A 25,106-nucleotide genomic window follows, 5' to 3' on the forward strand; every position below is an offset into this window, starting at 1 on the left:
AGGTTGGAGGACCGGAGGTGGTCTGTCCTGGGGTTGGAGGCACATCTACGTATGTGGGTGGGGGTGGAAGAGGGTGGGAAAGGGGTTTGTGTTGTTTGTTGTATGTTGTTCTATGAACATTGTGGGCATGCTGTATTGATGCCAGAATGTGTACTGCTACTTGCTGACTGCGCCCAGCACATCCTCAGTTGTCTTGGTTTTTAATGCAAACAGCATGTTTATCCGTAATGTTCTGATGTTCCCATGATTAATAAATAAACCTAAATCAAATCTAAATCTGCTGGGTCAACATACCTTAGTTAGGGCCTTAGGTCCCAGAGTGAGATCAGGTTGAGGAACTGAGTCACAGAAAAAGATTGAATAGGTTAGAACTTCATTCCCTGGAGTGCAGGAGAATACGGGGAGTCATATACATGATTATGAGGGGTAGGCTTTTTCCGCTGAGATTGGGCAAGACTAGAGCTAAAAGTCATAGGTTAGTTTAAGTTGAAATGTTTAAGGGGAACATGAGAGGGAATTTCTTCACTCAGAAGGTGGAGAGAGTGTGGAACCAGCTGCCAGTGCAAGTGGTGGATGCAGGTTCAACTGTAGCTTTTAAGAGAAGTTTGAATAGGTACATGGATGGGAGGGGTATGAGGGGCTATGGTCCAGGTGTGGGTCGATGGGACCAGGCAAGATAACGGTTTGGCACAGGTTAGATGGGCAGAAGGGCGTGTTCTTGTGCTGAAGTGCTCTAAGAGTCAAGGTGCTACAACTGGCCACAGTGGGCTGGATGTGCTCTTTAAATACGCAACACCAAACCTCTGAAATAAATACACTATAATGGGAAGAGATTATTAGATGACAGGGAGAAAGACTGGAGATGTGCTCAAAGTTTCCTTGAAATACAAGATCCCCACCAACTCCTGAAAACCTCCAGCTCACGAGTGCTCAAAGCCCCTGGATTGTATTGTGAACCTCGAAGGCCTTCATAAGCAGAGGAAGGAGCGAGTGCGACCACCTCAGCAATTACCTGTCTACCCTCTCTCACGTTATTAGATATACCTGCTCATTAATGCAAATATCTAAACAGCCAATCATGTGGCAGAAACTCAAGGCATAAAAGCATACAGACATGGTCAACAGCTTCAGTTAAAAGATGAGAACATCTACAGATTCTGGACATCCAAGCAACACACAGAACATGCTGGAGAAGGGTCTCAGCTCGAAATGTCAGCTGTTTAGTTTTCTCCAGAGATGCTGCCTGGCCTGCTGAGTTCTTCCAGAATTTTGTGTGTGTGTTGCAAGAGGTTCAGTTGTTGGTCAGACCAAATATCAGAGTGGAGAATATATGTGATCTAAGTGACTTTGACTGTGAAATGATTGTTGGTGCCAGACAGGGTGGTTTGAGTATCTCGGAAACAGCTGATCTCCTGGGGTTTCAAGATCCACGATTGTTAAATGTTACTTCCTATACATAAATGTAATTGTTACTCAGTATCTGATGCAGCACAAAAAAAGACATTAAAAAAAAGAAAACGTATTATAATAAAAACAGAGTAAGTATAAATACACAAGTTAGTTTAGATACATAGATTGACAGTATGTCCATAAAGTGATGCTAGGTTATATATAAGGTGACTGACAGAAATAAGAAAGTAGCGGTGGAGTTAGTGGGTGGCGGTGTTGGGGAGAGGAACTGTTTTTGAGTCTGGTGGTCCTGGCGTGGATGCTACGTAGCCTCCTCCTTGATGGGAGTGGGACAAACAGTCCGTGAGCAGGGTGCGTGGAACTCTTCATGATGTTACTGGCCCTTTTCTGGCACCTTCTTTGATTTTCACACACATCAGACACTAGAATTTATAGAGAATGATGCAATAAACAAAAAAAAATCCAGAGAACGACAGATCTGTAGGCGGAAACGCCTTGTTAACGAGAGGTCAGATGAGAATGGCCAGACTGGTTCAATCTGACAAGAAGGCGACAGTAACTCAAATAACCGCGTTATAACAGTGGTGTGCAGAAGAGCATCTCTGAACGCAGAACACATTGAACCTCAAATGGATGGGCTACAGCAGCAGAAGACCACGAACATACACTCAGTGGCCACTTTATTAGGTACATGAGGTACCTAATAACGTGGCCGCTGAGCGCAGTTCAAATTGCTGCAAATAGCTCATTAGTCATCTTCAATTACATGTGTTTCTTTAACTGCTGTAACACTAGCACTGGTCTGTTCTCAGTATCAGATGTGCCATCCAACTTTCCCCAAGCTAAGATTAAAACTTAAATGAAAACAATCGCTCTGGAGAGCTGCCATCTGCTACAGAGGAATCAGCTCAAACGTACTGGGAGAACAGAAAGCACAATCTTCTGGAACAAAAACCAACAAGTTTATAACAAGTTTCATCTTAAAAAGCGAATGATGTCTGTCCATTCAGCGGAACCTGCCAGAAATGGGTTGATTTCTGCCCAGTTCAAAGGCCCCCATTACTTCCAACTTTGTGCCAGAGTCTTCTCTTGGACTTAAACATAAAGAGCAGGTTCTCAGCCCAAATCAGTCACTCTTGATGATCCAAACAATCTGTTGCCTGAGGAACTTGCAGTCCCAGGGAGATAGCTATTGTATAAAAATGCCAGGGCTCCTCTATGCAGCGATACAATTGCAGAAAAATGGTAAATTGAGGAGATTCCTGATGGCAACAGAGGCAGCCAGTATCATTGCTAGCTCTAGAACAGGGGTTCCTAACCCGGGGTCCACAGACCCCCTCAGTTAATTGTAAGGGTCCATGAACAAAGAAGGTTGGGAACCCCTGCTCTAGGAGGTCAGCCATTGCAAGTGCAGACCTAGACATTGGAACAGAGGACAAGAATGAAAAACATTTTGCGAACAGAGGGAAACCGAACACGCTGAATGGCCCCAGGCCATCTCTGTAGCCATCGGTTGTTCAAGACACAATGTGCTCAGCTAAGGCAATGTGACAGTGGAGAAGACTGCAGCAAGAGGTAGCCCGCCCAACACAGTCTGGGCCTGTTCAAGAACAGTTTACCCACAGTCTGGGGTCTTGCAGACATCATTTCCTGAGCTTTGCATTGTACTTGCCAGTGGTGGACTGATATGTCGTCATTAAATACCATCACCTCTTCATATTATTTTAATTTTATTCAGAGATACAGCACAGTAACAGGCTCTTCCAGCCCAATAAGCTCACACTGCCAATTACACCCGGGGGATCAATTAACCCGTATGCCTTTGGAACGTGGGAGGGAACTGGACCACCCACACGGTCACGGGGAGAATGTACAAACTCCTTACAGGCAGCAGTGGCAATTGAACCTGGGTTTCTGGTGCTGCACAGCATTACGCTAACCTCTAGGCTTCTATGCCACCCCCTTATTACCATCAGGGAGGTGGGTACAGGAGCCTAAACATCCACACTCAATATTTTCTTCCTCTCTGCCGTCAGAGTTCTGAACTGTCCATGAATCCGTGGACACTACCTCATTATTCATTCTTTGTACTATTTAGTTATGCAATAGTCTAGTCCTTCCAGTTGGTGTTTAGAATTACTAAACATATCTGATGCATCTCTGATTTAGAGTCTCTAGTTGTCCATTTGACTCCATTGTGTCTCGGTTGGTGCCTTGAAATTCATATCTCTTCAAATATTCACTTCAGAGTTCAATAATTCTGGTTCCAATAACTTTCCACACAATGCATTTTTACATCATGACAACACATGGCATTTTAAAAAATATTTCTCCTTAGTTTTTTGAATATTATGTTAAATATGTGCCCCGTGGTTAGTGACCTTCCTGTATTGGCAAGTTTCTCCCATCTATTCTATCCGAGCACTCATCCACCATAGTCATCTCCTCTCCAAGGGGGAACAAGAGTAGCTTCTCCAATCACTCCACTTAACTCCCCAAACCTGATACCATTCCAGGAACTAACTACTTACTCTTGAGGGGTTGAGTATCCAGTCTTCTCAACTTAGAATGTAACCTGACCAGCTGAAGATTTGATTCCTAACCTCAGATACATTTGATGTTATCATTCAAATCCATCTACAAAGTTTGAGGTGCATCCAGGTCCATTACATCTCAATAAAAATTTCTGCCAATTGGTCACCTGCTAAAACTTGCTTACCACTCTTTTTCACCTGTTGGAAATGAGAGAAACTTACATCAACAACTTGTAAGAAAATGATACCAGTAGTTCCCTACCTGAGATAGTGCTTCAGCGCACTGGTGATTGTCTTCATGTCCCATTCATCGCTCTGCAGGTCAACATCACCGGGATGATTTGGATCTGAGAAACCAGGAACTACAGTCACTGCAAAGCTTCATCTGGAAAGATCAGTGAACCGAACCCTGAGGAATTTGCTTTTCTATGAGGACATTGCATAGGCCAGTTTTCAGAATAGAGGAAGGACAAGAGGGAATGGAAAATTTTAGTGTACCATATTCACGCAAAGGATGTCTGATATGGTTAACCTGCTTCCCAACTCCGGCCGTAGCCTCTGATCCATTTGTCCTGCTCAGGTTAAATTTCCACCATTACATGTCAAAGTTTGGTATTTGTGGTGAAGCTCATTCTCCCTTCACCAATTTTCTGCTCTCCAGTTCTGAAGCTGACAAGCACCTACTGAACTCGACAGATATTCTTCAGCACAGCCCAATAAGCAATGTCAGGAACAGATCATGGAAATGGAGTGACTTAGAATCACAATCGTTGAAAACTATTTCTTCGACCCTCCACATCCATGCCAACCAAGTAATCTTGCAGGGTGCCCCCAGGACATCCTTAGGCGTGTTGGCTGTTAATGCAAACAACGTACTTCACTGTCTGTTTCAATGTACAGTACCGTGCAAAACACTTCACCACACATATATATACTGTAGCTAGGAGGCCGAAGACTTTTGCACAGTTCTGTATTTGTCAACATGTAGCAGACAGCAAGTTTGTCAATCTGATGGGAGCAAAGGATGTTGGGAATGGTGAGGGTGAAGTGTCGCAGGAGGGCTGTGGGACAGGTGGCAGAGAAGGAGTGCCAGGGGCGGAGGCTGGTGCGGGTACAGGCACAACCAGTCTTGAGACACCAGGGAAGATCATTTGATTCCAAACAATTGATTTATTGATCATTACAGAATGTCTCTCTGCTGCTTCCTTCCCCTTTTCCCAACCATGATTCCCCTCTCCCTGCCCCCTTCCCACTTTCAGTCCACAATAGAGACCCATATCAGAATCAGATTTATCATCACTCACACTTGTCACGAAATATATTTTTTCTTGCGGCAGCAGTACAGTGCAATACATAAAATCACTACAGTACTGTGCTAAAGTCTGAGGCACTCTGGTTAAATACATGTGCGTAAGACTTTTGCACAGTACTGTATGTACATGTGATAAATAAATCTGAATCACCAAACTTACCTTACTCTTCCTAGAGTCGAAGAGTCATTCATCACAGTAGCAGAAAAGCTGGTCTGCTCTATGCCAGCCTGGGCTTCTGTTTACTCTGATCTACCTGCCCCTGAACTATATCCCTCCATACCCATCTCATCTATGTACCAATCCCAACTTCTCTTGAAAGTTACAATTGAACCCACATTCACCACTTCCACTGACAGCTCGTTCCAGACTCACACTCCCCTCTGAGTGAAGTAGTTCGTCCTCAGATTTCCCTGAAATATTCTTTGTTGCATTTCCATCCGTATGAATTCCTCCTCAGATTTCCCTGAAATTTTCCTTGTTGCATCTCCATCCGCATCTGAGTTTCTCCTCAAATTTCCCTGAAATATTCTCCCTCAACTCCTCCCTTTTTCCCCCACCCCACTGATTCTTGCACTACTCATCTACACCGGGTGTAAACTACAGAGGCCCATAAATGACCCAGCCAGAATGTGCAAGGAAACCAGAGCAATTGAGCAAAATACAGTCACAGAGAGATCATGTGAACTTCATATAACCAGCAGTGGTCAGGATTGAACCCATATCTCTGAACCTGTGAGACAGCAGCATCAACCACTGCTCCACCCTTTGTCTTTGCCAGTTGTCCGTCACGTCCAATGATGACAGGAAACCTGTGCAGAAAAGTTTTTAAAGTAGAAAAGCCATTCCACTCGGACAGTCCCACTCTCTCAACCTCGGAAATCCAGGTACAAGTAGTCTCCGTAAATGGGATCATCCTTGGTTGACCGGGGCTTCTGTGCCTCACTATGCCTCTCCATGAAGCATTGCAGAACTTCCTTCCTGTGTTCCTGGCCGCTGGATCTCACTGTTGACCTCATCCAGCCAGTCCACCAGATGCGACTTTGCATGCTGCGACAGGCACATCCCTATCTCACCGGGGAGCGAGTACCGCTAACTACCCTCACTTGATTTAGCCTGCCAGTCGAATCAGGGTGTGGCCACTGCCACATACAAACAGCTACCTGAAGCAGTAGGTGGGAGCCGAGTGTCCAGTGGGAACAAAAAAAAGTGAGTGAACCGACAAGCCCCTTCACTAGAGGAGCTACCCCTCCCTGGACTCCCCATACAACTTGTCCTTATCTCTTATTATAACCCATCTTTTGTTATCAGGATTTACCCTGTTCCCCTTTACCCCACTACACGATATTTCCTATACTGAGTGAGTCTAGACTAGAGGGCACAGCCTCAGAATAGAAGGACGTCCTAGTAGAACAGGGTTAAGTAGGGATTTCTTTAGCCAGAGGGTGGTGAATCTGTGGAATTCAGTGCCACAGATCGCTGTGGAGGCCAAGTCACTGGGTGTATTTAAAACGGAGGTTGATTGGTTCTTGATTAATAGGGGTGCCATAGGTTACGGGAGAAGGCAAGAGAATGGGGTGAGAAAAATCATAAATCAGCCATGATGGAATGGCAGAGCAAACTCAATGGGCCGGATGGCCTAATTCTGATCCTATGTTTTATGGCCTTAGGTCTTGTGGTCTAATAATTTCAAATATTCAACTATGCCCAACATAGAAGGAAGAAACTAACCTACCATGCCCTTGACTATCCCGACAACCTGGATCAGCACATTATTCTAAGCTGTACACTACATTAGGAAGTGGAGAAAAAGATGTATTTCCATGGGATAATGGATGCAATAGCACTCGGAAGATGCATAATTCGTGGGGTGGTACGGTAAGTGCAACACTTTACAGCTCGACTGAGCAGGGTTCAATTCCCACTGTTGCCTGTAAGGATTCTGTATGTTGTCCCCATGAGTGCATGTGTTTTCTCCGGGTCCTCCTGTTTCCTCCCACACTCCAAGGGTGTACGGTTTAGGGTTACTAAGTTATGGACAGGCTATCCTGGCACCAGAAGAATGCTGACACTTGTGGGCTGCCCCCAGCACATCCCTGGTCTGTGTTGCTCATTGACACAAACAATACATTTTACTGTATGCTTCAATGTGGCAAATAAAGCTAACTGTTATCATTGCAATCTTTATCTTAAGCCATACCAATGAAACAATTACAACTGTTCTGAGATTCAATAAAGGCCAGGACATTTCATCACAAATTAATTTAAGTACGTGGAGCTTAGAAAAATAGAGGGCTATGCGGTAGGGAAATTGTGGGCAGTTTCTAGAGTAGATCACATGGTTGGCACAACATCGTGGGCTGAGGGGCCTGTGATGTGCTGTAGATTTCTATGTTCTATGAATTAATGGCTATATTGCATTTTACGATGAGTCTTTGCCATTCAATTACCACACAACCTATGCTCAACTAGTAGCATTCTTGAAGTTAGCAATAAAATAGGTAGTTTATAAGCCTGAGTGTAAATGTCGTGTCGCAGCAATCAATCAGGAACTGTGATAATGCTAACTCAATGAAGCTGTCATCCTGCATTATAACCATATATACTAATGGTTGCCAGCGAAGGTGACAATTCAGAACAAGGAAGCAGTTTAGCAATCAAAATACCATATATTCAGAAATATACAACTTCCTCTGATTTGTCCCTGCAGCTGAGCTAAAGAATCCACACAACTTTTGATTGACTCATGGTGCTCTACAGCTGAATAACTTTATTACCTAATCCATTTCTCTCCAGAGACACCACTTGATGTGCTGGCCACTTCCAGCATTCTCCCATTTGCTTTCAGCCTGTGATAACCAGGTTCCTGCATTTGTTTGGCTTCAGTCTCATTAATCAGACAGCTCTATAAACACTGGAATCACCTTAACAACTGAAGCCTCACCCGATCAGCGATATTCTCTTTGTCCTAGCCATCCCAGCTCCAAATGCCCTAAGACTTAAACTTATTTCCTCTCATCCAGTTAAAATGAAAAGTCTCTGACCCAATGCTGTAACTTTTTCCCCCTCTTCTCAGATGCTGCCTGACCTGCTGAATACTTCTTCCTCTATTCTCCACCCTGACCTTTTACCTCTTCTCACCTGTTTACTACTTCTCCCCAGGTCCCCTCCTCCTTCCCTTTCTCCCATGGTCCACTCTCCTCTCCTACCAGATTCTTCTTCTCCAGCCCTTTATGTTTCCCACCCACCTAACTTTGCTTATCACCTTCCAGCTAACCTCCTTCCCCTCACCTCTCTCCACCTTTTTATTCTGGCATCTTCCCCCTTCTTTCTCAGTCCTGAAGAAGTGTCTCAGCCCAAAATATTGACTATCTGTTCATTTCCAGAGTCATTACCTGACCTGCTGTGTCCCTCCAGCTCTTTATGTGTTTTGGTTTGTGGTTTCCTGTTCTTCTTTCAGATTTCTGTCAACCACAATTTTGTTTTCAGTTTGAATTACTATGCAGTTCATAAACCACTGGAAAAAATTAGCCTTACAATGTTGATTGTGGAACTAACAGGGCATCCAGCACAAAACACAGCAACTTATCTGCCTTGGACTAAGACATCTGGAGTTCCCTCTGCACATCTCTCCTACCTCCTACATTCAAAATTGTCCAAAACTTTGCGGCCCAAAATTCACTTGGCCTGTCTAAATTGGCTGATTCACAAGTCCCAGCTATGCAACTCAAGTGACCTTAAAAGTGACATGATGCACATTCAAATCCCTCCCGCATCCAATCCCAGCCATTCTCCAATCTCCACTAATCCAACAAATACCATATAACTGTGTCATTCCAATTCTGAGTCCTGGAAGGCTTCCCATTTTAAAAAACGTCACCACTGGTGATTACACTTGCAACTGCTGTGTCCTAAGCTCCACAAGCCTTATCCATTAACTTGGACCATAAGTACACCCAGACTCTTCAAAGTTTCTCCATCCCAACAGCTTTTTCTATCCTAATCTGGTCAACGAGTCACACACACAGCATGGGTTTGTTCCAACCCCTCCTTGTGAACTCAAGTGTCCATCTGAGCTTGCCCCATTCAAAGTTCAAAGTACATATGTCACCATATTAAAATCTTGACATTCGTTTCCTCGCAGGCATACTCGGTAAATCTCATAATCGTAATAGAATCAGTGAAACGTTGCACCCAACAGAACAGACAGCCAGTGTGCAAAAGGGAACAGACTGTGCAAATACAAACAAATAAATAAATAAGCAATAAATATCAAGGACATGAGATGAAGAGTCCTTGAAAGTGAGGCCATAGGCTGTGGGAACATTTCAATGACAGGACAAGTGAAGTTGAGTGAAGTTATCCCCTCTGTCTCAAGAGTCTGATGGTTGAGGACTAATAATTGTTCCTGAACCTGGTGGTGTGAGTCCTGAGGCTCCTGTACCTTCTTCCTGATGGCAGCAGTGAGAAGAGAGCATGACCCAGGTGGTTGGGGTCCCTGATGACGGATGCTGCTTTCCTGTGACAACGTTCTGTGTAGATGTTCTCACTGGTAGGGAGGGCTTTACTCATTTGCTCAGGTTTAGCCGAATTCCTCTAAACCTTTCCCTCCTCTGAACCTGTCCAAATGCCTTTAAATTCCATTACTGTACCTGCTCCATGCACCATATATCCACCACCCACTGCATAAAGCTGCTCCTAAGATCCTTTGTAAATCTTTTCCCTCTTGTCCTGATCTTATGCCCTCATGTTTTTGAGTGCTTTTCCCTAGAGAAAGACTTGCGCGTATTCATCTTACCTATGTCCTATCATGATTTTATAAACCTCTATAAAGACCAAAGCTCCAAGAAATAAAGTCATAGCCCACCCAACTTCTCCCTATAACTCAGGTCCTCAAGCCCTGGCAACATTACCATACATTTTGGCGTTTACTGAATCTTGATAGCCGATGGTGATATTCATATCTTGGTCTATCTCTTTCTGTTGATCAGTGTAAATTTTTACTTTACAACAATGCCTTACACAGTTAAAGGTGCTACCTCAATGCACATTGTTAGTACCTTCAGTAGACCACATCATAGTGCAATACCGCCTCTCAAGCTAATGTCTCCAACTTACTTTGCAATTTTGGTGGATTGATCAAATACATAAAACAAAAAGAAAACAATGGCACTAAAATAAATTTAAACTAGATTTTTTAATATCAATCCTAAATGCAAGAGATTTAGCAGTTGCTGGAAATCTTGATCAACACACACAAAATGCTGGAGGAAGTCAGGAGGTCAGGCAGCAACTGTGGAAAGGAATAAATGATGAAGTTTTGGGCAGAGATCCTTCATCAGGACTGGAAAGGAAGGGGGAAGAAGCCAGAATAAAAAGGTGGAGGGAGAGGGATAGAGTAAAAGCTGCAAGTGATAGGTGAGACCTAGGTGAGGGGGATGGTGGGTGGATTGGGGAGAGGGAACAAAATAAGAAACCTGGAGGTATTTTATCAATTCAATCCTTGCCATGGGCCAATCTACAAACACTGATGGAGCTGAAAGAGCAAAAGGGCTTTCACAGACAGCTCTAATGTGGGAAATCTGAAATCCTCGGAATTCTTTAGAAATTGACAATGACAAGTATCAGGACATGGTACCCCTTTAGAAGCACAGACCCTGGCTCCCACTATAAACTAAATGGCAAAGGAGTTGGAGAAATGGTTGAGGTGGTCAGAGCTGGGACTTCGCAGAAATAAAACTCCTTCCATTCATACACTGCTTCCCATGTCTCCTTCAATCTAAGTCAAAAAATTCATATCCAATCATATGCTTTTGAATTGCAAAGTGTCAACATGGTAGCTAACAACATAGCAAAATCCCATCAGCACCAATACGACCCAGAGTAGATCTGCAGAGCTTTTCAACAGGAGCCTTCCTCTACTTACCACTGAATTGAGCCAGAGTACAGAAAGCACACACCACCAAGCTCAAGAACAGCTTCTACACTGCTCTTACAAGACTATTTAAACGTTCCTGGACTCCCGACCTCACAGTCTACCTCGTATTGACCTTGCACCTTACTCTTTACCAGCACTGCACTTTCTCTGTAGCTGTTACATTTCATTCTTCATTGTTATTGTGTCACCTTGTTCTATGTCAATGTACTGTGAAATGATCTGGTCAGTATGAAAAATGCATACTAAATGTTTTTCCACTGTATCTTGGTACATGTGACAATAATAAACCAATTCCAATTCTACATCTTTTCTACATTGGCTGTTTGTCAGTCTTTGTTATGTATAGTTATTCATAAATTCTATTGTATTTATTTTTCAGTGAATTGCTGCAAGAAAACAGACCTCAAGGTAGTATATGGGGACATACAGTTCTGTGCAAAAGTCTTAGGCACATCTCTATAGCTAGAGTGCCCAAGACTTTAGCACAATACTGTAGTAATTTTATGTATTGCACTGTACTGCTGCTGCAGCAAAAAAAGAACAAATTTCATGACACATGTGAGTGTTGATAAACCTGATTCTGATATGGGTCTCTATCGTGGATTGACAGTGGGAAGGGGATGAGGAGAGGGAAATCATGGTTGGGAAAAGGGGAAGGGAGAGGGGAGGGAGCAGGAAGCACCAAAGAGACATTCTGCAATGATCAATAAAGCAATTGTTTGGAATCAAATGACCTTGCCTGGTGTCTCAGGGCTGGGTATATCTGCACCCACACCACCACCCCCGCCCCACCCGGCACTCCTTCTCCACCACCTGTCCCGCTGCCCTCCCGTGGAGCTCCGTCCTCACCATTCCCAACATCCTCTGCTCGTGCGAAATTTACAAACTTGCTCTCTGCCCCATGTTGACAAATACAGTACTGTGCAAAAGTCTTAGCACCCTAGCGATATTTGTGTGACTAAGACTTTTGCACAGTGCTATACATGTACTCTGATATATAAAAAAATTACTTTAACATCCTGAAAAGCATAAATGATTCACATTTTTAATAAGCTTATTTTCTCAGTAATCATATACATTCCAAATGTATTTACTAATACAGTTTACAAAATGAAATGGTGGGATTTGAACTCGAATCTGTGTATTACTAATCCAGTGACATAACCACTGTGCTGCACTATCTCAAATGGTCTACACAGACTTAATCCAACACAGACACCCTTCCACAGCAGTACAAAAGCAAGTGTCAGCGCAGAGGTACCAGTAACATTCTCACGAGCAGTGTTCTCACCGAAATACTGAGTTAGTAGTTTCTGTACTTGGAAGCTGCCGCCAACTGTTCTGTATACACCCTCTGTGGTGATCCCTGCAACGATAAAAAAAAAAATCCAAAATCACAATTTGATTAAAAACACGACTTAACACTGCCTTAACTTCTCAGAAAAGTCTTAATTGACATTAATGAAAAGGAAGTTTGTAGCATTAACCAGCCATGCTCCACATCTTTACCCTGGGGTTTCTGCAGAGTAGGGGATGGAGGGGAATGGGGAAGATGAGTAAAGGCCACAAGGGATTACAGGATCCCAGTCTATCACCGAAAAGCCTCTCCCCACCATTGAGCACATCTACAGGGAGCACTGGCACAAGAAAGCATCCATCACCAAGGACTCCATTATCCAGGCCATGCGCTCTTCTCCCTTCTGCCATCAGGAAGGAGGTACAGGAGACTGGGTCCCACACCACCGGGTGCAGGAACAGTTGTTACCCTGCAACCATCAGGCTCCTCAGTGACACGGGAAGAAATTGTCCCACCTTTGGACTCCACAGCATTAATGCATCTCCTCACAAACTTCAAGCCAAGCTCACTCAATTGCACTGAAAGACAAACATAAAGCCAGTGAAACTCGGTCAGTCAATAACAGGTAACTTCAAAATTCTCAAAGTAAGTAAGTGAGGAGTAAACACATACTTTCTTCTGGTTTTGCATTTGGAGTGATATAGATCTGGAATTCAAAGCAGAAAAATGACCATCAGTTAACTCCAGGCAGTGTAATACCAACTCTCAATTCAATATATTTCTCCCAGTTAACTTACTCTCTTCTCTCAGAAGATGAAGAATACATCTAGAACTGAAATTTGCATTAAACACTCATGAACCGTTCTACTAACTTCATATATGGACCATAGACAGTACTGCCCTTCAGTCCACAATGTTGTGCAGGTAGTTTAGCCTAGTCCAAGATCAATCTAACCCGTCCCTCCTGTGTATCCCTCCATTTTTCTTTCATCCATATGCCTGAGAGGTTTTTAAATGTCCCTAATGTATCTGCCTCTACCAGCACCCCTGTCAGTGAGTTTCTTGCACTCACCACTCTCTATGTAGAATCCCACCCATCACATCCTCCTAAACTTCCCTCGAAACACCTTAAAGTTATGACCCTTCATATTAGCCCTTCCCACCCTGAGAAAAAGGTGCTGAATGTCCACTCTAACTATATCTCTTATGATCTGATACACCTCTATTGAGTCACTAGGTTCAGGAACAATTATTACCCCTCAACCACTGGCTCCTGAACCAGAGGGATAACTTCACTTGCCCCATCACTGAACTGTTCCCACAACCCATACACTCACTTTTAAGAACTCTTCATCTCATTTTCTCAATATTTACTGTGTATTTATTTATTATTTTTATTATTAATTGTTTTTTTTTGTATTTGCACAGCCTTTTGCACACTGGTTTTCTGGCCTGTTGGTGTGGTCTTTCATTGAATCTATTATAGTTTTTGGATTGAGTATCCCCGCAAGAAAATGAATCTTAGGGTTTTATATGGTGACACATGTGCACTTCGATAATAAATTTACTTTGAATTGTGAATCTCTCATCTTACTTCACTCCGAAGAATAAAGCACTAGCTCACTAACCTTTCCTTTTAAGATGTTCCCTAATGCAGGTAGCATCCTGGTAAATCTAGTCTACACCCTCTCTAAAGCATCCAGATCCTTCCTGTAATGAGGTGACCAGAACTGAACACCGTACTCCAGCTTCAGTCAAACCGTAGTTCAGATTCAGAATGAACTGGGGTGCCACAGTAGCGTAGAGGTGAGCACGGCGTTTTACGGTACCAGCAATCCAGGTTCAATACCCGCTCGCTTCTGTAAGGAGATTGTACGTTCTCCTCATGACCGCGTGGGTTTCCTTTGGATACTCCGGTTTCCTCCCGCATTCCAAAGACGTCCCGGTTGGTAGGTTAATTGGTCATTGTACATTGTCCAGTGATTAGATCGAGGGATTGCCAGGCGGCACAGCTCGAATGGCCAGAACGGCTTATACTGTGCTGTATCTCAATAAATATCGCAAGAGATTCAGCAGACACTGTAAATCCAAAGTAACACACACAAAATGCTGGAGGAATTCGCCCGGTCAGGCAGCATCTATGATGAGGAATAAACAGTCAACATTTTTGGCCGAGGTGCTTCATCAGGATCTATTGAGTTCGTCCAGCATTTCTTGTGTGTAATTGCTACTAAATTTGCATTTACTCCCACACACAGAAAATGCACAACCAAGGACAAACCTCTACCACCAGATATCCATCAGAACTCCCAAATGTCAGCTTGGTCAGAGATTTGGCAACCATATGACACTGCTGCTCAAATGCACACCCTCCTTCAAGGCCGACCCACTGCCAAGTCAAGAATCAGATATTTATAGGCCCTGACACTGTCCAAGCTGCTGGAAACTCTCTGCATCTCTGGCCTGCATTTCACATGTCCACTTGTTTTATTTCACATACCCCCCTCCACACCCCCACTCCATCTGTTCAGAAATATTCACAAGTTATGGAATTGTGTGAATATAGCAGATATTAATTCAAATGAGAATCAGTCTTCAGTTCTTAATGTAAACTGTAGACAAGAATCGGTTTGAAGTTAAAAGAACATCTTTGCAAACAAAGCACATAGGCGAAAGGCTGCCAAGAGAAATGGTTTGCAAAATGGCAACCTTATGTCCTCATGTGTGTCAGTCAAACATTAGTCATAAAACCAGTCAACTACAGCTTAAGTAACCAAGTTCAAGGTTAGCTTGCAGACCTGTCTGCCAACGTCACTAAGCACAACAAACACAGTCACTGGCATAGTCGGTCTATCAATAGTTGGGATATCTGTGTACTCGGAGAGTCAGTCCTCACAACACTAATCTTGGGCATTTGGGTTCTTTGCCCTCAGAAGTACTTCGACCGTCTGTATGAATTCACTTGTCCCAGCAATCTGTTTGAACCTTCAGCGGTGTCTTATCATTTACAATGTGCTTCCGTTGTAAATATGTACTTCAAAGGGATCTTCTGTCAAACAGAAAATATTGGGGTAAACAATACCGCAAACTACAGAAATTGTATTGAAACAATTACTTGTACCTTTGCTCCTGAGGGTATAAGATTGCGATGTGCTTTAAGTTTTAGGATACTCGACTAAAAGAATGTCCGACTGTCATGATGAACAAAGACTTTCATATCCACCAGCTTCTCCAGCGACACATTCACAGTCACGGGACCAACCTCCCTCATTAACATCAACCAGGTGGCTGGCTAAATAGATCACCATGGCAGCACAGGCCTTGGTAGTACTACAGCAGGTGGAGGGTGGCGGGGTGGAGATACATCTTTACCAAAGGAGGTGTAAGATGCCTGATTCCTCCACTGGCCTACAGGACACCCTCTTGGGCGAGGTGTCGCTCCCGCTTAGACAGTCAATGTTGTGTGAAGCCATGGGAGCAGGTAGAGGATGGTCATATGAGCAGATGGTGCATACTGCAAGTCCTGGTTATGAGACCAAATTGGTTTTTTTTTGTTTATGAGAGACTGCTTGAAGCTGAACACAAATGTAATTTCAGACAATGACCTGGTGAAACCTTCCACCATGTCACTGACAATGCAAAGATTTGCAAGGAAGAAGTCTAAATGGGAATGCAGAAAATGGATCTTTAGTGACATGCTGCACTTTGTGGTTTTGTATACTTAAAGCAAGTTGTCAACTGGCTGCACATAGTTTGGTGTTTTGTAGCTGCCAAGAAAATTTTTCAAAAACATCCTTGAATGCCTTCCATGCGATTTTCTCCAGTCCCATTAGAAGTTCTTCGAATTGCCTCTCATTGATGACCTGTTTGATTGGTGAACCAACAAAATGCCTCTCTTAGTCTTGGCATCAGTTATTCTGACTTGAGTTATGAACTGAAATAACAAATATAGGCTATTTAAAAATAATGGTGATCGATATGGAAATTTCACGGTGATTTTCATGATCAGCAGCCCAAAATCCATAAGGTACACCCAAGAGCATTCAGGAAGCAAAATCTTTGTTGTCCAGTATTATTGGAAAGCTATTAGTGCTTCAGTTAGACTCCAGAAACACTCTGGTGAAAATCAGTGGTCAATTGTGAAAATTTAAAGAAACCTACACGTGAAACAGACCTCACAAGTGAGTTAAATTCTCATCCGATCGCTCTTTACTGATAATGAACTGAAATTGACGCTGCAACCATTGTCATTGCAGACTTCATTTGGTGAAACCACTATGGGGATCAGAGTTGAACGAGAACATGCCATTGATTTTGGTTAACCGGGGACGAGGCAGCTCACTGAGGATGTTCAGTGGTGTGCTTTAGAAAAGGGGAGAGAGGAGCAAAGTTTAGACAAACGCTCGCAATAAAACAGTCTGTAAGCAGAACAGCATCGTTTTCCAGCCTCATTAAAACTCCCCAAAGAAATGCATAAAGCTGTTCGTGGAGCGTTACCAACTCTTCCATTAGCATCTGCGTCCCGGAGCCACAAAGCTTCACAGGCACACCATCTGCAGAAGAGCTCCTTCTGTGTAGCCCACTGTGATTACACAAAGTAGAATTTTTGAAACGGGGGTAAAAAAAATGTACCAAGTTCCTGTCGCCAACATTCCACATTAGAGGGACATTCTGGAAATGAATCGTGATGCTGTAATCGACACACTTGCATGCTCTCTCCTAGGTATTTATTTGAGTTAAATCCAGATGTGGTCCTGCCAGGATGGTGTTCTAATACTTACTTTAGGATTTTTGATGAGGTGCTAATATTGGATCAGAAACAGGCATTTTTGTTAAATGGGCTTGGCTCACCCTGGTATAGAACATAGGACATTTAATAGTACAGCACATTACAGGCCCTTCGGCCCACAATGTTGTGCCGACCTATCAACTTACTCCAAGATCAATCTAATGCTTCCCTCCCGCAAAGCCCTCCATTTTCCTATTATTCCCACCCCTCATACTAGCTACTTTCGCCATGGGGGAAAGGTTCTGGCTATCTACAGAGAATATACAGTACAGTTAGACAGGTAAGATGCAGGGACCACACCGAAGAAGATCTAGAGTTGATCACACAAGAGGTCCTCTGAGTGTACAAATGTGCAATTGCCTTCGCTGTAAACCAGACAGATAACTCTATTATTGCCATTGCTGGAAGCTCAGAAGTGAGAGACTGAGGTCAGAAGAGGATGGAAGAGGTCCAGCAACTGGGATCATGAGATACCGGGAAGATTTATGGAGGGAAGTTATCGCCAGATTTAAATGGAAGACAAGATGGTTCAGTGATTTATGGTTTAATGCTGAGATTTGGGAGACAGTGTGCAAGAAAGTGGAATTTGACACCAACAGGGGAGATCAGACCGCATCAGTGATGCGACTGATGGATTACCCATGGCATAACTGGAATGTTAAAGGCAAGAGAGTGGACTGCATCCAGTATTCATATCACCTTCTTTCCTACTTCCCCAATGTCTACTACACTACCTTGGTGTTGGTGTTAGTGTGGTGCTCTTACAGGGCATCGGAGTTCAAATTTCAACTCCAGTGTCCTCTGTAACTACGTTCTCTCCCCAGAGTTTCCTCCAAGTGCTCCGGTTTCCTCCCACAGCCTAAAAACTGACCGCACAGCAGGTTAATTGGTCACTGCAGACTGTCCTGCGATTAGGCTGGGGTTAAATCAGTGGGTTGCTGGGCAGCGCAGCTCAAAGGGCCGGAAAGCCAGTTCCATGCTGTAGCTCTAAAATAAGAAAGAAAAGAAAGTTCCCAGAGCTACACAGAGCACAAGGGCACGTTGCGGTACTGTAATGAATCCAACAGGTTGGGCGGCGTGGGCTCACTGAGCTGGTATTAATATAGTTCAGTAATGCATTTGTGTGTGGAATGATGTGTTTGGAAGGGCTGCAAAACAAGGCATTCCACGGCATCTCAGTGCACGTGGCAATAACAGACCAGTAACTAATTGTCACTAATGACTTCACATCAAAAAAAGAATGGCACAGAACCAGGCAATTTGGCTCAACTATTCCCTGTTGTCATGGATCGAGGTGAATCACGCTCGAAAGCATCTGTACCTTCTGCCCGATGGAAAGGGGGAGAAGAGAGGATGAACCTCAGGATGGGGGGGGGGGGGGGTCTTTGATTATGTTGGCTGCTTTCCCAAAACAGCAATGGAGGGGAGGTTGCTGTTCTTGATAGGCCGAGCTGCTTTTACAACTCTTTACAAAAGAGTATATTTAAGCAGGAGATTGATTTCCAGACACATAAGGCATCAAGAGTATGGAATATGAAAGCGGATGAGTCATTGGCCCTGTACTGCGCTTGCCTTGTAATCGTCCATTACAGAGTGGACAGCCAGAGGGGAAATGGCTGATACGAAGGGACTTAATTTTAAGGTGATTGAAGGTAAGTACAGGGGGAGATGCCAGAGGTAGTAATGGGCTTGTACTCTATGTTACCCTATTCTTTGCCTCACATAGGAGGTAAAACTTCAGTTCATTGGCTTTGAGGAAGCACAAAGTGCAAAGGCAAGAGAAAGTTCCAGAGCCCTTGACTGGGAAATACTGTGGTCCATGACGAGTTGGACCTCGTAGGCCAAGTCAATCTAAAAACAAACAGTAAGGCACTCACCGGCTCTTTGCCATCCATTGCTTCAATCCATAACCTCCTGTTGGCTTCCGATAGTGCCTGCAGTGTGACAGGGCCTTGCCTGTGAAAGGGAGATTTATATGAACTTTACTGTGCGGTGGGGTGGAATAAAAGAACCATTGATACGGTATATTTCAGAAACTCATCAATGTCTCTGCTTTGCAGCTCATGAAGCATGAAGTGCAGACGTTGTGATGCAGGCAATGAGATTGCTAGCCTCAGTACAGCAAGTCGTGAGAGGCCCTTTGGGTAAGACTGACCATAATATGGTGGAATTCTTCATTAAGATGGAGAGTGACATAGTTAATTCAGAAACAAAGGTTCTGAACTTAAAGAGGGGTAACTTTGAAGGTATGAGACGTGAATTAGCTAAGATAGACTGGCAAATGACACTTAAAGGATTGATGGTGGATATGCAATGGCAAGCATTTAAAGGTTGCATGGATGAACTACAACAATTGTACATCCCAGTTTGGCAAAAGAATAAATCAAGGAATGTAGTGCACCCATGGCTGACAAGAGAAATTAGGGATAGTATCAATTCCAAAGAAGCAGCATACAAATTAGCCAGAGAAAGTGGCTCACCTGAGGACTGGGAGAAATTCAGAGTTCAGCAGAGGAGGACAAAGGGCTTAATTAGGAAGGGGAAAAAAGATTATCAGAGAAAACTGGCAGGGAACATAAAAACTGACTGTAAAAGCTTTTATAGGTATGTAAAAAGGAAAAGACTGGTAAAGACAAATGTAGGTCCCCTACAGACAGGGACAGGTGAATTGATTATGGGGAGCAAGGACATGGCAGACCAATTGAATAATTACTTTGGTTCTGTCTTCACTAAGGAGGACATAAATAATCTTCCAGAAATAGTAGGGGACAGAGGGTCCAGTGAGATGGAGGAACTGAGCGAAATACATGTTAGTAGGGAAGTGGTGTTAGGTAAATCGAAGGGATTGAAGGCAGATAAATCCCCAGGGCCAGATGGTCTGCATCCTAGAGTGCTTACGGAAGTAGCCCAAGAAATAGTGGATGCATTAGTGATAATTTTTCAAAACTCGTTAGATTCTGGACTAGTTCCTGAGGATTGGAGGGTGGTTAATGTAACCCCACTTTTTAAAAAAGGAGGGAGAGAGAAACCAGGGAATTATAGACCGGTTAGCCTAACGTCGGTGGTGGGGAAACTGCTGGAGTCAGTTATCAAAGATGTGATAACAGCACATTTGGAAAGCGGTGAAATCATCGGACAAAGTCAGCATGGATTTGTGAAGGGAAAATCATGTCTGACGAATCTCATTGAATTTTTTGAGGATGTAACTAGTAGAGTGGATAGGGGAGAACCAGTGGATGTGGTATATTTGGATTTTCAGAAGGCTTTTGACAAGGTCCCACACAGGAGATTAGTGTGCAAACTTAAAGCACATGGTATTGGGGGTAAGGTATTGATGTGGATGGAGAATTGGTTAGCAGACAGGAAGCAAAGAGTGGGAATAAACAGGACCTTTTCAGAATGGCAGGCGGTGACTAGTGGGGTACCGCAAGGCTCAGTGCTGGGACCCCAGTTGTTTACAATATATATTAATGACTTGGATGAGGGAATTAAATGCAGCATCTCCAAGTTTGCGGATGACACGAAGCTGGGTGGCAGTGTTAGCTGTGAGGAGGATGCTAAGAGGATGCAGAGTGACTTGGATAGGTTGGGTGAGTGGGCAAATTCATGGCAGATGCAATTTAATGTGGATAAATGTGAAGTTATCCACTTTGGTAGCAAAAATAGGAAAACAGATTATTATCTGAATGGTGGCCGATTAGGAAAAGGGGAGGTGCAACGAGACCTGGGTGTCATTATACACCAGTCATTGAAAGTGGGCATGCAGGTACAGCAGGCAGTGAAAAAGGCGAATGGTATGCTGCCATTTATAGAGAGGATTTGAGTACAGGAGCAGGAAGGTACTACTGCAGTTGTACAAGGCTTTGGTGAGACCACACCTGGAGTATTGTGTGCAGTTTTGGTCCCCTAATCTGAGGAAAGACATCCTTGCCATAGAGGGAGTACAAAGAAGGTTCACCAGATTGATTCCTGGGATGGCAGGACTTTCATATGAAGAAAGACTGGATGAACTGGGCTTGTACTCGTTGGAATTTAGAAGATTGAGGGGGGATCTGATTGAAACGTATAAAATCCTGAAGGGATTGGACAGGCTAGATGCAGGAAGATTGTTCCCGATGTTGGGGAAGTCCAGAACAAGGGGTCACAGTTTGAGGATAAAGGGGAAGCCTTTTAGGACCGAGATTGGGAAAAACTCCTTCACTCAGAGAGTGGTGAATCTGTGGAATTCTCTGCCACAGGAAGCAGTTGAGGCCAGTACATTGGCTATATTTAAGAGGGAGTTAGATATGGCCCTTGTGGCTACGGGGATCAGCGGGGTATGGAGGGAAGGCTGGGGCGGGGTTCTGAGTTGGATGATCAGCCATGATCACATGATCATAATAAATGGCGGTGCAGGCTCGAAGGGCCGAATGGCCTACTCCTGCACCTATTTTCTATGTTTCTATGTAAGCTCTCACCAAGAGAAAAATGGCAAATGGCTTTCCAACAGGTGTTGCTTAAAGCCCTCTTGCCTGAAAAATAGATTCACGGGATCTTTTACCTCCATTTGGTGGGGGTGGAGGGGGGCGGGGGAGATCAAATTAGGTCCCAGTTTATCTCATCTGGTAGCCAGTACTTGTGACAGGGCAGCTCTGGATTAATTCCACAGACTTGCCACTCTCTGGCTAAAGAAATTCCTCCTCATCTCCGTTCTAAATATACATTCCTCTATTTAAGGCTGCATCTTATGGTCTTAGACTTCCCCAGCCTAGATCTTTTCACTCAAATCTCTGCAAGCTGAACCGCCAAGCCTTTGCCTCAGGGGAGAGCAAGACCCATTATGCTTTAGAAGGAAGATCCCTCTGTTGAAAACACACTCACTTATTACAGGAGCTGCAGCGGGACCTCCATTCCTCTTGACTGGGAGTTTGACCATATGGGAGAAAGTAGTGATAGGGGAAAACAGACTTAAAACAACTGCCCAGTTTTCCCTTTGCAGTTACGTATTTAGCCTTGGTACTTCAGGCCAAAGGAGCTAATCGCAAGAGAGATGGAATGGCTGACACCTTTCTCGCGTACAGTAACACTCACAGAGCGAGAGAGATCTTGGGGCAGGAAGGAATTAAAAGGCAGCCTGAACTCAGAGAGGAAGAGGTGTGATCAGAAGGCGGCACCAACTGGGCAATCTCCACGGTGACAGCTTTCAGCACAGCAATGGATTAATGACAGCAACACCATTATTGAAGGTTTAAAAAAAGATGACATTCAATCAAATTCCAAGTGTGATTTATCACACAGTGTTCTGGCAGCTCACATCCACGCATCTTCAGCTACTTCAGACAAAACTCTCTGGCTCCATTCGGGAACTTTGTGCTTACCTTTCAAGCAACTCGATGTCAAAGCAGAACCGCTTGTCAATGGATTCGGTTTTCCTCCGAATGCAGGACTTCAGCTTATATTCCTGGAGGAAAAACAAGCAAATCAGACGTACTCAGTGAGTATCTGGAGCAGGCCTGCTATCTTCTGAGGGGAGGTTGGACGGCCTGGGCTTGCTGAAGATTAACAGGCTGGGAGTGAATTCGACTGGAACACAAAAGGCTGAGGGGTCTTGAAAGGGTCAATGCGGAAAGGATGCTTTTTTGGGAGAATCGCAAACAAGGAGATCGCCACCTAAAAGCTGAGGTGAAATCTATTCTCAGAAGCCCAGGACCCTTTTTCTCAAAAGGTGGTGGAAGCAGAACATCCGAAGATTTTTAAGGGACTTAGTAAGCAAGGGTCTGACTTATCATTGCCAGATGGGAATGCAGAGGTGAGGTTACAAGCAGATGAACTATGACCTTATTAATATTAAATAGTGAAGCAGGCTCAAGGGGCCTACTCCTGCTCTCAGTTCATGCATTAGTATGTTCCACTGCTCAGAACAGTGTTTGAAAGATAACCATTTTGTACAATTCTCACCAAATACTTTGAATTCTTTGATGGGTTATGGACTGCTTGGCAGCCTTGGTTTTTTCATAAATTCTACTGTATCTCCACTTTCCTGTAAATGTCTGCAAGGAATTGAATTTCAAGATAGTATATGGTAACATATACAGACTCTTATAATAAATCTACTTTGATTATGAATATATGTTGCTCTTGATGGGTGGCAGAGCGGAGATACGTCTCTGCCAAAGGATGTGTAAGGTGCTCCTTCCCTCCGCTAATCTGCAGGTCACCCTTGGACAAGGTGTAGCACCTGCTTAGCCACCACCCCCGCCCAATCAGAGTCATGTGAACCCATGGGAGCAGGTAGTGGAGGGTCGTATGAGCAGCTGGTGCATATCACAAGTCCTGGTTATGCAACCACTGACGCCAGGCAGACAATCTCTGAAGAGTATTGATAATGGCTGGGGTCACCCATCACGTAAAGACACTGCCCAGGAGAAGGCAATGGCAAACCACTTCCGCAGAGAAATTTGCAAGAGCAATCATAGTCATGGAAAGAAAGTGATCATCTATGTCATACGATATGGAGCTTAATGAACATACCAACGATTGCTCTTGAACTGAGTGGTTTGGTGGCTATTTCTAAGGGCACCGATGCATCAACCAGCTTCACGTTTAAAACCACCCATTGAATAATAACTGCTGTTGGTGACCAACTGCTCGAAGGGTTGAATGATAGCTTGTGTGAAATTGTGGGGCAGCACCGTAGCGGCGTGCTACAGCGTCACTGCCTCGGCTTCAATTTGTAAGGAGTTTGCACATTCCCTGCACGACCACACAGATTTCTTCCTCCCCCACATTCCAAAGGCGTACAGGTTAAGGTCAGTAAGTTGTGGGCATGTCATACAGCCGACAGAAGCATCAGGACACTCGCGCGCTGCCCCCAGCACGTCCTTAGACTGTGTTGGTTGTTGAGGCAAACAATGCATCTCACCGTGTATGCTGCGAGTGTACGTCCAGTGTGGGGAACCAAATGTCTTTCTATCTGTCTCCATCACTGCAGTAGTTTTGTGATCACCATGACGTGGATTCCAAACACACACACACACACACACACACACACACATATATATATATATATATATATATATATATATATACATATATATACATGTATATATATTTTGTGTATATATGTGTGTGTGTATATATATGTATGTGTGTGTGTGTGTATGTATATGTGTGTATATATATATCGTGTTTTTGTGTATATATATATATGTGTGTGTATATATATATATATATATATATATATATATACACACACACACACATATATACACAAAAACACGATATATATATACACACATATACATACACACACACACGATATATATATATATATATATATATATATATATATACATACACACACACACATATACATACACACACACACATACATATACACACACAGAGATATAAATGTACTTACTATAATTTATGGATTTTATCATGTATTGCAATGCATTGCAGCTACACAATAATAAATTTCACGACATATGTTGTTGAAATTAAACCCCACTCTGATTCTGCAGGCTAAAAGAGATTTAAAAAGGACTTGATTCAAAGGCTTCCCACACACTGCTATTCTGAAACTCTATATAAATACCATTATGATCACAATTCCCACAGACACATACCTCTCATTAGTTACACAACTGAAATTGCCTGCCACAGTGCAGTCTGAGTTTGTACACCCCAATTGTAAAGCAAAATCTCCCATTTGTCCACCTACAAATTGGACTTGACAAGCTGGAATTTTAACTTTACTATGAATGCAACTCCAGAACGAAAGCTGTGGTTTGCACAGCACTCATCACTTCCCCTAAAATTAACCATTTAAATAACCAGCTCTCCA

The 25,106-nt window shown here is 43.6% G+C and overlaps 1 protein-coding gene across 2 annotated transcripts in view; it reads right to left on the reverse strand.

Annotated features, from left to right (window-relative positions):
- ophn1 (oligophrenin 1) overlaps window positions 1–25,106 on the reverse strand; it is a 243,209-nt gene that overhangs the window by 81,745 nt on the left and 136,358 nt on the right. For both annotated transcript variants that reach the window (XM_072270950.1, XM_072270949.1), the window contains exons 10-15: window positions 22,636–22,718; window positions 19,156–19,234; window positions 13,162–13,195; window positions 13,005–13,067; window positions 12,484–12,558; window positions 4,207–4,291 (exon numbers count right to left, since the gene is read on the reverse strand). In XM_072270950.1, the coding sequence (XP_072127051.1) occupies window positions 4,207–4,291; window positions 12,484–12,558; window positions 13,005–13,067; window positions 13,162–13,195; window positions 19,156–19,234; window positions 22,636–22,718 (419 nt within the window). The remainder of the gene's footprint in view (window positions 1–4,206; window positions 4,292–12,483; window positions 12,559–13,004; window positions 13,068–13,161; window positions 13,196–19,155; window positions 19,235–22,635; window positions 22,719–25,106) is intronic.

This window comes from Mobula birostris, chromosome 10, assembly GCF_030028105.1.
Source record: "Mobula birostris isolate sMobBir1 chromosome 10, sMobBir1.hap1, whole genome shotgun sequence".
In the NCBI taxonomy this organism is placed as follows: Eukaryota; Metazoa; Chordata; class Chondrichthyes; order Myliobatiformes; family Myliobatidae; genus Mobula; species Mobula birostris.